Source organism: Bos taurus, chromosome 17 (genome assembly GCF_002263795.3).
Source record: "Bos taurus isolate L1 Dominette 01449 registration number 42190680 breed Hereford chromosome 17, ARS-UCD2.0, whole genome shotgun sequence".
Taxonomy (NCBI): Eukaryota; Metazoa; Chordata; class Mammalia; order Artiodactyla; family Bovidae; genus Bos; species Bos taurus.
The window spans coordinates 53,408,512-53,423,280 of record NC_037344.1 but is presented as its reverse complement, the minus strand read 5'-3'; the positions used below and the strand labels follow the sequence as shown (position 1 = coordinate 53,423,280).

The 14,769-nt window shown below is 45.0% G+C and overlaps 1 protein-coding gene across 5 annotated transcripts in view; it reads left to right on the top strand.

Annotated features, from left to right (window-relative positions):
• The first annotated feature begins 1,143 nt into the window (after positions 1 to 1,143).
• CFAP251 (cilia and flagella associated protein 251) overlaps positions 1,144 to 14,769 on the top strand; it is a 74,286-nt gene continuing 60,660 nt past the window's right edge. The window contains exons 1-4 of one of the 5 annotated variants that reach the window (XM_059876372.1): positions 1,144 to 1,265; positions 2,140 to 2,735; positions 3,783 to 4,181; positions 12,266 to 12,403. In XM_059876372.1, the coding sequence (XP_059732355.1) occupies positions 2,160 to 2,735; positions 3,783 to 4,181; positions 12,266 to 12,403 (1,113 nt within the window). In that variant the 5' untranslated portion in view covers positions 1,144 to 1,265; positions 2,140 to 2,159. Of the gene's footprint in view, positions 1,367 to 2,139; positions 2,736 to 3,782; positions 4,182 to 12,265; positions 12,404 to 14,769 lie in introns of all 5 variants that reach the window. The other 4 variants (XM_059876370.1, XM_059876369.1, XM_059876368.1 and 1 more) reach the window with 4 other exon arrangements.

The following is a 14,769-nucleotide window of genomic DNA, read 5'->3' as shown; positions in this document are numbered from 1 at the left end:
GCTGGATTTGCTTGGCTTGGATACAGATACCAGGTCGTCCTGACAGGAGTCAGTACTGGGTGTGCTCCTATCCATGGGCTCTCACGCTCAGCTGGAAAGACCTCCGATTGAGTACGCGCCCCAAACCATGTACCCTAGCCAAACTTCCACTTGGATTTCCCCCCCTTGTAGTTACAGATGTGCTGTGTTTACCAGTGTTTGCTGTTTAAATTGTTTTTTTCTAATTCCATGTGTTTTCCAATCTCTTTTTATAAACCCTAGACTATAATAAACACGGTTTGTCCCATCCAGTAATCCCTTTTATTTTTTTGAGATGTGTGTATATGAAGATCCCCTGGAGTAGAAAAAATGGCAACCCACTCGAGTATTCTTGCTTGGAAAATTCCATGGGCCAGAGGATGGAGGCTACAGTCCATGGGGTTGCAAAGCGTTGGATAGGACTGAGCACACACGCAGGCACCCACATGCTTATCAGCCAGCCTTGTGAAAAGAGGGTGTGGTGGGGTCAGGAGAAGCATTCAACCCTCCTAAGAGTCTTTTGCCTCAGAGCCTTTGGCTGGTTTCCTTCATGTCTTCCTTCAGAAACCTCAGGATGGACATGCAGTCCGGCTGTCTTTTGTGAAGGGCTAGTGGAGGGTCGCTGTGAGGTGGAATCATCCTAATGGATTTTACCACACTGGTTTGATAGAAACATTTTGTGATAAGAATCGCAAGATAATGTAACCTGTGTAATATTTAATCCCAGCCAGCTAAAATGATCTACACAACATGTAGTTCCCCGGGCGAGGAGCTTGGAGGACAGTTGTATGGTGCATCAACGAGATCGGAAAATTCAGTTTGCTTTTGACAAAGAGAATTTTATCAAACAGTTTGTACTTCTTCACTTAATTCTGTCAAGCCTTCAGAAAGTCAGAATTGCTAAGATTGGGCTCTGCAGCTTCTTAGTGGATGGCGGCAAGGGAAAAACTGGGGGACAGGAAGATGAGGAAAGCCAAATTTCAGCTCGCCAAGTCGCGGCGGCGCCTCTCCCCACCGACCGCCAGGGGGCGTGCTCGGCCCGCTCCCGCCTCTTTCTGGGCACGTGATCTCGGTCCGGCCTTCTCGCTTTACGGCCGGTCGCCTGCAGCGGCAGCGGTTACCATGGAGACGGAGCTTGGTTGGCAACCGTAACTAGGGAGCCTGTGGAGAAAGCGGCCGCAGCTGGAGGCCGGGAGGTGGGAAGAGGGCTTCACGCAGCGGGACGACCCCGGCCTTTGAGGACCAGGGTGGGTGCGCTCTGTGAGTCAGGAGCGGGGTCCCCGGCAAGGCGGGGCCTGGTGCCTCTCGGGAGGCGGGGGGCGCTCACCCCACCTGGGCCCGGCCTGAGGTAGGTCCAGGGAGACCTCCACCGCGCCTGAGCTTTGTGACCCCAAGGGCCCAGACACCTGCTCCCCGCACTCCACCCCTCCCGCCCGCACCTTGCTGCTTACTTGCTGTTTTACCTTGAATAAGTCACTACACCTCTCAGCGCCTCTTAAGTTTGCTATGAGGAATAAACGAGAGAATAGGTAAAAAGGCTTTTAAACTTTCTAAACGACTGCTGCCATTTCTCAAGCACTCTGTGCTGCAACTCTGTTGCGCATTTTACAATCTTGTCATCTTCACAAGACCCCCAGAATGTAGGGTTATCATTTTCATTTTGCCAGTGAGCAAATTTAGACTCTGAGGGGTAAAGTGACTTGCCCGAGGTCACAGAGCTACTGAGTGGTAGAACTGGGGTTCAGTGCCAGCACAGGCTGACTGAAAAGACAACACTTTTAACCATTACCTGCTTCTTCCTTGATTCATGTGATTAGAATTGTCCCCAATACCTGGGTTATCATTTTGCTGCCTGTGGGAATATGAGTATATTTAAAGTGAGTTAGAGGGCTCTAAAATTATTCCTAGAAAGCAATGAATCCCCGGGGGTAGGGGGAGAAGGGGTGTTGGGCATCAGTATTTTTAAAGATTTAGGACAAGCTTTCCCAGAAGTCTGGTGTTCTTATTCTCATGGAAAGGGACCGAGCTGGCATTGCCCATTTCATTGATAAGTTTGTGGACCAGGAAATCCAAGTGGGACAGAAAGGGCCCTGCTGACTATTATGTTCAAAATTTCTTTAGAGAAAACTCCAAAGAGAATAATGTCAGATGCAGAGGAAAACCCACTAGAAGAAACAGAAGAATATGGAGAAATAGAAATGCAAGAAGAAGATGATGAAGAAGAAGAATATCCAAATTTTGAAGGGCTAGAAAATGTGCAAAAGGAATTAAAAGAAGTTAACACATTAGCATGGATAGAGTCTCCAGAGGAGGAGGAGGAGGAGGAAGGAGAAGAAGAAGGGAGGGAGTTTGGGGAGGAGGTGGAAGCAGAGAATGGGGAGGAAGGAGAGGTGGAGATAAGAGAAGAGGAGAAGGACAGGGAAGGGAAGGAGGAGGGAGAGGAAGAGGAGGAGGAAGAAGGGGAAGGGGAGGAGAGAGTGGAGGAGCATGAGGAGGAAGAAGGAGGGAAGGGAGAGGAAGTGGTAGAAGGATTTGGGAAGGAGGCTGTCAAAGAAGAAGTGGGGGAAGACACTGCGGAAGCACTGGAGGAGGAAGAGGAGGCCTCAGGAGCACAGGAAGAAAGCACAGTGGAGCCCGAAGAAATCACCACGTCCATTATCAGTTTGGAGAGATTTACGCAGCCTGATTCCCAGACAGTCTTGTCAGAAATATCCCTAGTAAGTAGGAATTGTCATTCGTTCATTCATTCCTAATCATAATTGCATGCTTGTTACCCACTTACCTGCCCAGCTGTGGGAATATAAAACCAAATAAGACACAATCCATTCTCTTAAGGAGCTCTAGGGTGTGTAGGGAGGCAGACCCATAACCAAAGAGCAAGTGTTAGAAAACTAAGTGGAGTGAATTGACTTCCCTGGTGGTCCAGTGGCTAAGATTCTGAGCTCCCAAAGCAGGGGGCCTGGGTTGGATCCCTGGTCAGGGAATTAGATCCCATATACTGCAACTAAGACCTGGCACAGTCAAATAAATATTCAAACAAACAAACAACTGAACTAAGTGGAGCGATTGAGAGATGCATAAGAGATATGTATCTATATTAAGGCTGACAACCCAGCTTAGAGGATGATCAGGGAAATCTTCCTGGAGGAAGTGTGTACCAGACCTGACTTAAAGGACAGTGGTTAGCTGGAGTGTGCTTATCTAAACAGAGTCAGCCTGTAAAACTCAGCTGTGATCCAAGAAGTGTGCGCCTGGGTGCTCAGTTGCTTCAGTCGTGTCTGACTCTCTGGGACCCTGTGGACTGTAGCTCACCAGGCTCCTCTGTCCATGGACTTTCCCACCCAGAATACTGGAGTGGGTTGCCATGCCTTACTCCATGGGATCTTCCCAACTTAGGGATCAAACCTGAGTCTCCTGCATCTCCTGCATTGCAGGTGGATTCTTTACCCACTAAGCCACTTGGGAAGCCCCAAGGAGAAGTGACTCTCTGTGACTTTGTGGTGGTTTTGGAGGCCACTTAGAAGAATCATTTTGCTGTTGTGGGTCTGCTAGTAAGCTGAGAATAAATTTGACACACCCACGATTCCTGTTATTTGAATACAAAACATCCCAGGCTCTGTTTTAAAGCAGTTCATAGTTCTGATGTGAGGCTAACACTAAGACTGGCTGCTGATTAGGAAAAGAAAGGAGACTAAATGAGGGCGAGTAGTGGCGTGTACTGGATTTGGCATCACAGTCTCCTTTTTATTTCTTTTTTTTTAAAGAAAAGTGGTAGCGAGTCAAAGCTTTCATTACAATCAGAGTTTTTGGAAACGTTCGAGCTTCCAAGAAGCCCTGGCTCACAATTAGAGTTTCTGGATTTGGATGTAACCACTTCTGGGGAACCACTGATTAGTTTCCCGGAAAGGCAGCCTTCAGGCGAGCTCGACCAGAGGCCCCAAGATGAATTGGAAGAAGAAGAAGGGAGAGACTTGGAACCAGAAAGGGGAGACTTGGAGCAGGAAAAGAGGGAAAGGAGAAAAGAAAAGAGTGTATCATATATCAGCAAGAAAAGCGAAAAAGAGTCACAGCCCAAAGCAAGGATCACCAAGGCATCGCTGGTCTCCACTGCCACTGAGGACATTTTGTTCCAAAGGAGGGAGAGTGCCAACATGTACCCCTTGGTAAGTGTGGCGTCCATTTATGTGTTTACTTTTTAAAACTTTTTATTTTTGTATTGGGGTATAGCTGATTAACAATGTGGTGAAAGTTTCAGGTGGACAGCGAAGGGACTCAGCCATACACATGCGTGTATCCATTCTTCCTCAAACCCTCCTCCCATCCAAGCTGCCAAATGGCCCCCAGTGCTTTGAGAGTATTTTGAAGTAGGGGAATGTTATGCCTATGGAAAAAATGCCACCAGAAAGATCCATTTTAAGCTAATCATAGACTTGGTCTTTTTAAAGTTCGGTTCAGAGCTCTGGCTGGACGTGTGTGACAGAATGCGCTGCATCTGGATTCAATAACGGTGCTGTTCTGCAGGCAAAGAAATTCCCCAAGCGGTTTGTCTGTTGCATAGGGTGTTATTTTCTTTCTTTCTTTCTTTCTTTTGGGGGGGGGGGCCACACCTTGAGGCATGTGGGGAGTTCCTCGACCAGGGATGGAACCCATGCCCTCTGCAGTGGAAGCACGCAATCTTAACCACTGGACCACCAGGGAAGCCCAGGGTGTCGTTTTCTTGTGGGAGACTCAAAATCTCTCTCTCCCCTCTCTCCTCTCCCCTCTCTCTGTTTCTCTCCCTTCCCACTCTCTCTCTTTGATATTCTAGTACTTCTCATCCAGCCACCAATTCTTCTTTTTCTCCTCCTCTCCTCACCTCTTCTCCTGTAACTGGCTTGATCCTTTTAGCAGCTCCCCAAACCATGACAGTTTCCTAAAAACTAGCCACCCCAAGATGGATCAATAAGCGAAAGGTCTGGAAGAAGTGAAAGCCACCAGGAAAAGCACCAGTCGATCCAATGGAGTCTGCCTTTGCTGCCACTGACAGCATTGCAGGGAGGCGCCATCTGCGAGGAATAAAAATATTATCATTTGCCAAGAGAAGGAAGAGGAGGTTTCTTTTCCCCCTTCTTCCTCCATCTGCTACTTTCTGAAAATTGTTTCCTGGGATTCATCCTCCCCCTGCCTCTCCACTGTAGATCCGTGCCTTTGGAAGATTCGTAAGTGATGGAGTGTGTATACTTAATGCAGTTCCTAACACAGAGTGAGCACTTGACAAGTGTTAACAACCAGATGATGAATGGGTGGTGGTGGTGGTGGTAATGGAAGGATGCCGAGGGGAAGTGCGGAGAAATTGACAGCCTCCTTTCTGTAGATGTGGCTGGCTTTGAGCAGTGGAGTTAAAGCTTCAAGCTTGCAGTTGCTTGGTCTGAAAGAAAGAATAACTTTGAGTTTTTTAGAGCCCATGAGGACATTGGTCTTATTTAGCCGACTAACCAGAAATCAGGTGATATCACTGATGAGAGCAAGTGATCTTTGTGCCAGGGCCCCCGCTCCCTGGACTTGACAAAAGCCACCATGCAGGTCTGGTCCCCTGTTAGCCTTGGGCTTGCTGTGGAACCAGACTTGCAGAGGCTGTCCCCCTTTGCAAGTTTGCTTAGCTCTCTGAGGGCGCTTTCTTTTTCCTTTCCTTTTGCTTTTATTGTTTCTTCTTTTTGTTAAAATGAATAAGTGCTCTTTATTAAAATTTTATATATATATATATATATATATATATATATATATATATATATATACACACACACACAGAGGTTCAGTGGCTAAGACTTTGTGCTCCTAATTCAAGGTGTCTGGGTTCGATCCCTGGTCAGGGAACTAGATCCCACATGCTGCAACTGAAGATCCTAAGCTCAAAGATCTTGTGTGCCACAACTAAGACCTGGTGCAGCCAAATAAATAAGTAGTCTGTATTTATCTTTCTTAAAAACAATTCACCCTTTATTTCTTTTTTCTTTAAAAAAGGTGAAGATTCCTATTCTTTAACACACTCTCACCCAAAACCATTTTCCTGAGATGATTACTGTTGCAGTTTGGTATAACCATGTATCTTTCCAGACTTTTTCTGGTACATATACAAATATGTATCTATACACACAGAAACGCGTGTGCACACGTGTACACACACACACACACACACACACACACACACACACGTTTGTGTTTCAGTTTTTGTTTTTACCAGTGAGATATTCTGCATCTCTGTAAAATGTTTTTGCACTTAATATCTCTTAGAGGATTTTTTTTGTATCAGTGCATGTGTATCCACTTCCTCATTTTAAATTCAGCTATTTCCCTGTTGATGGCCATTTACGCTGTTTCTAATTTATTGCTCTCACCAAAGGTGCTTCTGTTGCAGGAAGGGGGGCCTCCTCCAGGGCTCGAAAGTGGGCTCTTGTCTAACACTCGGAAATGAATTGTCTGAAGAGGTGCACGTGCTGACAAAGCAAGAGGCTTTATTGGGAAGGGGGCCCAGGTGGAGAGCAGGAGGGTAAGAGAACCCAGGACAACTGCTGTGCCAATGGGTTGCAGTCTCAGGTTTTATGGTGGTGGGATTAGTGTTCAGGTTGTCTCTGGCCAATCAGGGTCCTTCCCGATGGCACAGGCATTGCTCAGCCAAGATGGATGCCAGCAAGGAGGGTCGTGTTCCTTATTGGGACCTCCTGTTGTGAAATAATTCATGCAGTGGTTGCTTATGCTGCCTGGCCAGGGTGGGTGGCTTCAGTCAGTGTGTCTCCCCTAACTCTTCAGTGCGTATACTTCTCCATCTGTGTGCCACAGCACCCTCATTTTCCTTTGGGGTCCCCTGCCTTATCCCAGAGGCCTGTCATAAGTTGAAATGCTCATTGGTAAATAGGCATAGCCATGGATACCATCTCCACCCAAAATACTAAGTATCATGAGTTTATGAGAAGGAATCATATGACTATCGAATATAGTGAAATCTGGCTTTGACAATCAAGTTTTGTTTTCCAGATCACCACGTTTTAGAAGATTAATATGAGAGGTGACTGTCCCCATGATCATCTATCATAAACGTCAAAACTAGTGCAAAACGCAATGAGTATGAGTCCTGTGTGATTTTGGTTAATGGTAAGGCTGCTCAAGGAAGTTCTGTGACTACTGAGTGAGGTCCATCTAGTCTTGATCTTGGAAGAGTTGTTTTACCTGGAGGCAGGAGTCTAGTTAAGAATGTGTTCTTTTTATAACTAATTTGTTAAATTGGAACATAAATTTCCAGGATGACTATAAGGCCTTTTAGAATTACTAGGTTTCCAAAAGAACCCTCTCACATGAAGAAATCAGCTTTTAAGAAGCAGCTAGGGGGGACTTCCCTGATGGTCCAGTGGTTAAGATTCCACACTCCCAATGCAGGGGTCGCTGGTTTGATCCCTGGTCAGGGAACTAGACCCCACAGGCTACAGTGAAGATCCTGTGTGCTGCAACTAAGACCCAGCACAGCCAAATAAATTAATTTTAAAAAAGATCCAGCTAGATATGGAATATTTCCATTCCTAAAAGGTGCAGCTTGAGACAATTATGATTCCATAATTCTACCACTCACACACATGCAATAAAAGATCTAAATATAAGTTACAGCAAATGAGCAGATGGAATGAGGAGACAATGGAGAATGAAGTGTGTAGGAGAGAAATCGGCCACGTTGCCCACTCTGTCTGTCGTGGGAGAAATATATGGTCCATCATTTAACCTTAAGTATCATTCAAATATCAGAAAGGAAATACACCAGATTTCATCTCTGTGCTCCAATATAATTCACTGATTTTTGGTAACTAATTACATAACCATTATTTTAAACACTCTACCACATCAGCCTTGGTTAATTTTTAAAATAGACTTTATGGGGGGGGGGTGGCAGTTTTAGGTTATAGAAAAATGGAGTGAAAAACAGAGAATCCCGTGTAGTCCCTGTGCCTTCTCCCCACCCCGGTCTCCTCTGTTATTCTTGCATTTGTGCGGTGCATCTGTCACAGTGGATGAGCCAATAGGGAAGCGTAAGTATTGCCTGAAGTCCATAGTGTACCTTTGGGTTCACTGTGTGCTGTGTAGTCTCTGGCTTTGACAAATACGTAATGGCACATATCTACCACTGCTGTTTCATGCAGAGTAGTCTCACTGCCCTAAAAATCTCCTGTGCCCCACCTGTTCATCTCCCCCTCTCCCCTAGCACACCAGCCACTGGCAACCATTAATTTCTTCAAATTGTCTCCATAGTTTTGCCTTTTCCAGAATGTCATGTAGTTGGACTCATACACCATATAGCCTTTTCAGATTGGCTTCTTTCACTTAGTTAGCATGCCTTTAAGTTTCCTCTGTGTATTTTCTGGCTTATTAGCCAATTTCTTTTTAATTTTTAAAATTTTAATTTTACTTAATTTTTTAACCATGTCTTGTGGCTTGTGGGATCCTCGTTCCCTGACCAAGGATCAAACCTGGGCCCTTGGCAGCGAGAGTGGGAAGTCCTAACCATTGGACTGCCAGAGAATTCCTTCATCGCTTTCTTTTTTTTTTGATGTGAACCATTTTTAAAGTCTTTACTGAGTTTGTTACAGTATTGTTTCTGTTTCGCGTTTTGGTTTTTTGGCCATGAGGGTCCAGGGATCAAACCCACACCCACTGTATTGGAAGGTGAAGTCTTAACTACTAGACCACCAGGGAAATCCCCCCTCATTTATTTTTTATCACTGAATGATACTCCATTGTATGAATGTACCACAGTTGATCTGTAATTTTTGTAAGAGACATTGAAAACAAAAATATACATAAACAAACTGCTATTGAATTGAAAGCAATAGTCAGATTTATAGTACCTGTTATTTTTCATTTCAGGAAATTTTAACTTTGTTTTATTTTACTTGTTACTAGAAACATGGGGTTTTTAATCCTCCTAAGGGAATTTTATCTCTTTATATTGAATACTTTGTCCTTCCAGGGAGAATCATGAATAAGGAACAAATACTCAGGCTAAATAATTGCCTTTCTTAAGAAGTTACTTAGTGACTTTATTATAACTTATCCATTCTACATACTCTCAGTAAATTGAATTTCACAACAGTCAGTGCTCACTTTATGACTGATTACTGAACTGGGTTCTAGGTTCCGGGGAGTAGGTAAATAGGAAGTTGTTTCTATTTACTGTTGAAGGCTTTCCCTTATTTTTAAAGGAAACATTTTTATTGAAATATACAAAGAGAAAGCGCACACACAAGTGTAGAACTCACTGAATTCTTACACAGTAAACATACCTGTGTAAGCACCTTGCATCTTTGCTTTTCTTTCTAAATGGAGTTATTATCAATCACATACCATAAAATCCATCCTCTTAACTGTTTCTTAAAAGATTATGGTAAGGTACTTCCCTGGTGGGCCAGTGGCTAAGACTCCCAATGCAGGGGGCCCGAGTTCTATTCCTAGTTGGGGAGCTAGTTCCCACATGTCACAACTGAGTTCTCATGCCACAACTAAAGATACCACGTGCTGCAGCTAAGACCTGGTGCAGCCAAATAAATAAATACATAGTTTTAATCAGATTGTGTTAAAAGGTACATAACATAAAACTTATCATCATAACCATTTTTACATGTAAAATGATTTTGTTAGGTTGGCCAAAAAGTTTGTTCTAGTTTTTCTGTAAGGAAAAACCATGTTAGGTGGCGGTGGTTTAGTTGCTGTCGTGTCTGACTCTTTGTGACCCCATGGACTGTAGCCCACAGGTTCTTCTGTTCATGGGGTTTTCCAGGCTAGAATACTGCAGTGGGTTGCCATTTCCTCCTCCAGGGGATCTTCCTGACCCAGGGATCGAACGTGGGTCTCCTGCATTGCAGGTGAATTGTTTACCAACTGAGCCACCAGGGAAAACCTCATAAGCTGTTATGGAAAAACCCAACCGAACTTTTTGGCCAACCCAGTAAATACATTCATAGAGTTGTGGAACTGTCATCATCGCCATCCCCATAACTCTCTTCATCTAGTGAAACACATGCTGTACCTACAGCTGCCAACTCCCCACCTCCCACCCAGTTCCTGCCAACATCCTTCTACTTTCTGTCTCTATGAATTTGACTATTCTCGGTACCTCAGACAAGTAGAACCATTCAGTTCATATTTGTCTTTCTGTGACTGGCATATTTTACTTACATTATGTCCTGAAGGCTCATCCACGTTGGAGCATGTGTCAGAATCTCTGTCCCTTTGGAGGCCGAATAATATTCACACATTGTTTATCCGTTCATATGTCCATGGACCCTGGGGTTGCCTCTGCCTTTTGACTATTGCAAAACGTGCCGCTCTGAACATGGGTGTACACGTATCTTTTTGAGACTCTGATTGATGTTCTTTTGGGAATCTACCCAGAAGTGTAATGGCTGGATCACATGGGGATTGTATTTTCAGTTTTTTTGTGGAATCTCCACACTGTTTTCCACAACAGCTTCACCGTTTCACACTCCCACCCATGATGCATAAAGGTCCCAGTTTCTTCTCATCCCTGTAAAGTGTACCCTTTAAGTTTTTTAATTTTTAAAGTTATTTTTGTTGAAATGCAGTTGATTTGCAATGTTAGTTTCAGGTGTACAGCAAAGTGATTCAGTTATATATAATATATATTTGTATGTATATATATGTGTGTGTGTGTATATCTTTTTCAGATTCTTTTCCCTTATAGATTATTATAAGATATTGAGCATAGTTCCCTGTGCTATACAGTAGGTCCTTGTTAGTTATCTGTTTTATATATAGTAGTGTGTATATTTTAATCTCAAATTCCTAGTTTATCCCTCCTTCCCAACCCACTTTCCCCTCGTGTAACCATAAGTTTGTTTTCTATGTCTATGAAAATTTACCCTTTTAAAATGTACAATTGGGTCTTCCCTGGTGATCCGGTAGTTAAGAATCCACCTGCCAATGCAGGGGTCACGGGTTTTAATCCCTAGTTGGGGAACTAGGATCCCACATGTCTCAGAGCAGCTAGGTCCTCATTGCTACAACTAGAGAGTTTGTGTGCTGCAATGAATGATCCTTCATGACCCAACGAAGATCCCTGCATGCCGCAGCTTAGAACTGATGCAGCCAAAAAAAAAAAGAAAGTACAATTGTTTGGTTTCTTAGCCCATTCACAAGGTTATGCAACGTTTGCCACTATCTAATTTCAGAACATTTCTGTCACCCCAAAAGGAACCCATACACAGTAAGCAGTCACTCCCCACTTCCTCCCCCAGCCCCTGGAAACCATTGACCTACTTTCCATCTCTATGGATTTACCTATTCTGGACATTTCCATATAGATGGGGTCATACACTATATGGTCCTTCGCATCTGACTGCTTTCACTTAGCATCACATTCTTAGGGGTCATCCACGTAGTAGCATGTTCTTGACTTCTCAAGGTGATGTTTCTCTCTTTAAAAAAATTGTTATTTGATGGCAGTTTTATATTTTTGGCAGTTTTGGATCTGAGTTGCAGCCTGAGGGCTTAGTTGCCCCATGCACACGGGATCTTAGTTCTTGGACCAGGGATAGAACCCACATAGCCTGTGTTGAAAGGTGTATTCTTAGCCACTGAACCCCCAGGAAAGTCCCAAGGTGGTGTCTCTTTATTGGCTGATGATGTTGTTGCAGGAAGGGGAACCCTTTCCAGGGCCCGAAACTGGGCTCTTGTCTAACACTCGGAAATGAATTGTCCGAGGGGACACATGTGCTGACAAAGCAAGAGATTTTATTGGGAAAGGGCACCCGGGTGGAGAGCAGTAGGGTAAGGGAACCCAGGAGAACTGCTCTGCTGCATGGCTCGCAGTCTCAGGTTTTATGGTGTTGGGATTAGTTTCCAGGTGGTCTTTGGCCAATCACTCTAATTCAGTCTTTCCTGGTGGTGCACGCATCGCTCAGCCAAGATGGATGCTAGCAAGAGGGATTCTGGGAAGTGGACGGACACGCGGTGTCTCCTTTAGACCTTTCCCGAACTCTTCCGGTTGGTGGTGGCTTATTAGTTCTGTATTCCTTATCAGGATCTCCTGTCATAAAACAACTCATGCAAATGGTTACTATGGTGCCTGGCCAGGGTGGGCGGTTTCAATCAGTGTGCTTCCCCTAACAATGTGAACCCTTTTCCTCCAGGACTCGTGCTAGGATTGCCCCGCGGCCCAGCTCTGGGCTCACACACCATAGTGTCCTGCTGGTTTACCTTTGTCTTACAGACCATGACCTGGTCATTCGGGTGGAACAGTTCCCTTCCTGTTTACTACCTTCGAGAAAACCAGAGAGTCCTTCTCTACGCCAGTGGTCACACTGGGGTCATCTACAACGTCCTCAAGAATAACCAGTACCATCTTCAGGTTTGGAGGCCCCTCTTCTGGTGAAAGAGGTTGTCGTTAACTTGAATGCAGCACTTTGTTTTTTATTTCCAGGACCAACCTCATTCTATCTCAGTCACGTGTTCCTTCCTCCCTTCTGAACCAGAGAGAGTTCGGTTTGCAAACAACTTTTGCTGTTTGTTGTCTTTCTGATTCTAATCAGAATCAATTTACAAATAGCAGTTGACTTTAATTTTATAGTAACTAGAGTCTAAAGCATCTGTATTTTTTTACATTTCTGTAAAAATGGGGTCAGGAGAGACCATGTTGTCTCCACGGGACAATGATGAACGCAAAGGGAAGCTCTTCAACGGGGATTCAGACCTCGTTAATCCTTAGCCTCCTTTCCAGGGCTCTCAGGGCTTTGATCCTCCTACTCATGCTGAAAAGTGGGTGTTAATATCCCCATTTCACAGGAGAGGAAACTGAGGCTTCGGTCAATTTAGCTGACTGGCCCAAGGCTGCTCTAACAGGTGGTGAAGCTGGGTTTTAGGCTCAGGTTTCCTAACTTGAAAGTATTAAGTAGATCAGTTGTCCTCCTCCCTCTCCTCCCTCCAGCATCTGTTTTTATTTACACCCCCTAAGTGCCTCCTTAAATGCCCCACACACCTTCCGTCCCCACACTGCTCTGCTTCCTCTGTTCCGGATGTTTTTTTTTTACCCCTTTCGTTTTCATTTACCTGTCCAAATGTTTTTCCAGTGTCTGAATTTCTACTAGTTAACCTGGTAAACAGTTCCACTTCACCCCTTTCAGTTGACCTATATTTTAATAAGGACCTTCCTCAGTCAATGCCTAGAAGCTTCACCAGGTATTCTTCCAAGAGGTCAGCCAGTACTCAGCATCCTGCCAGGGATCCAAGACACGTGGATGTGTAACTTCAGGAATTTGCTTCCTAGAAGTCCTGAAATACACACAGTCAGCACGCCCTTCTTGGCGCTTAGTTGAATGTGCAGCGCCGAGCGCAGCAGAGGGAGAAGGGACAGTGTGATGGTAGGGATGTGGAGGAGGGGCAGATGGGCTGAGAAGCAGGGAGCAGCCAGGCAGGCGTCCAGCCTCCCCAGAGGGGATGGCTGGGCGGGGCCTTGGCCATTCATTCATTTCCATATGTATTTGTCATAACCACTACGTTTCAAATGAGGTCATGAACAAAACAGACTAGTTCCCCCCACCATGGAGAGGCAGACATTAACCAAGTGAACACATAAATATATAACTAAAGATTAGGGACTTCCCCTGGTGGTCTGGTGGCTAAGACTCTTGTGCTCCCAAAGCTGGGGGCCTGGGTTCGATCCCCGGTCAGGGAATTAGTTCCCGCATGCCACAACTGGAGATCCTATGTGCTGCAACTAAGAGTTCCCATGCCACAACTAAAAGGTCCAGCATACCACCCTGAAGACCTAGGGTCCCACGAGCGGCAACTAGAGACCTGGCACAGGCAAAGAAATACATAAAAAATAAAATTGCATAAAAATAAAGATTATAATAATCGCTGGAATGGGTATGTGAAATTGCTCTAAAAGAGAAAAATCAAGGTCTGAGAAGACTTCCTCTGAACTGGTAGGCAGGGAATGGAAAAGTGCTATTTCTGCTGAGACCGAAGGCTGAGCATGAGCCAACAAGGGGCAGTTTTGTGGGGAAGAGCATCCCCGACAGAGAGAGCTGCAGATTTTCAGGCCTTTTGTGTAGGGCCCAGAGAAGAGGCCAGAGTGAGCAAGGGGGTGACATGGAAAGAGGGCAATAGGGATTGTTTCCTGGCTGCCATCTCTCGTTTGTGTTTCCAGAAGATTCCTTTTTGTGTGGGGAGGATTGTAGGAGGATACAAGTGAAAGCAGAGGCCAGCAAGGAGGCTTTGGCTCCAGAGCTGCTCAGGGACGCGAGTGAGCAGTTTTAAGGGAGATGAGGCCAGCAGGGGGGTCCAAGGAGGTGGGACCTGGGAGGACCCAGACATTTATTCTCAACCAGGGTTCAGAGTCAGGTACATACCTCGACCCTAGGAAGCCACTGTTCTTGTGGGGCGTGTAGCTTGTCCTGTGAGTGTTTTGTTTTTTTTAATACTTTTTTTTTACTTTTAATGTGGGCCATTTTTAAAGTCTTTGTTGAATTTGTTGCAATATTGCTTCTGTTTTATGTTTTGGTTTCTTGGCCCTGAGGCATGTAGGATCTTAGCTCCTTGACCAGGGATGGAACCCACATCCCCGGAATTAGAAGGGGATTAGATGGTCCAGCTCCTGGACCTTCAGGGAAGTCCCTCCCACAAGCGTTTCAAGGGAAAGTTTGAAAACCTCTGGCTGTAGAGTAACACTGGGAAAATGGGCAGGAGTTGGATGTTCAGAGGTGGAGACTGGAC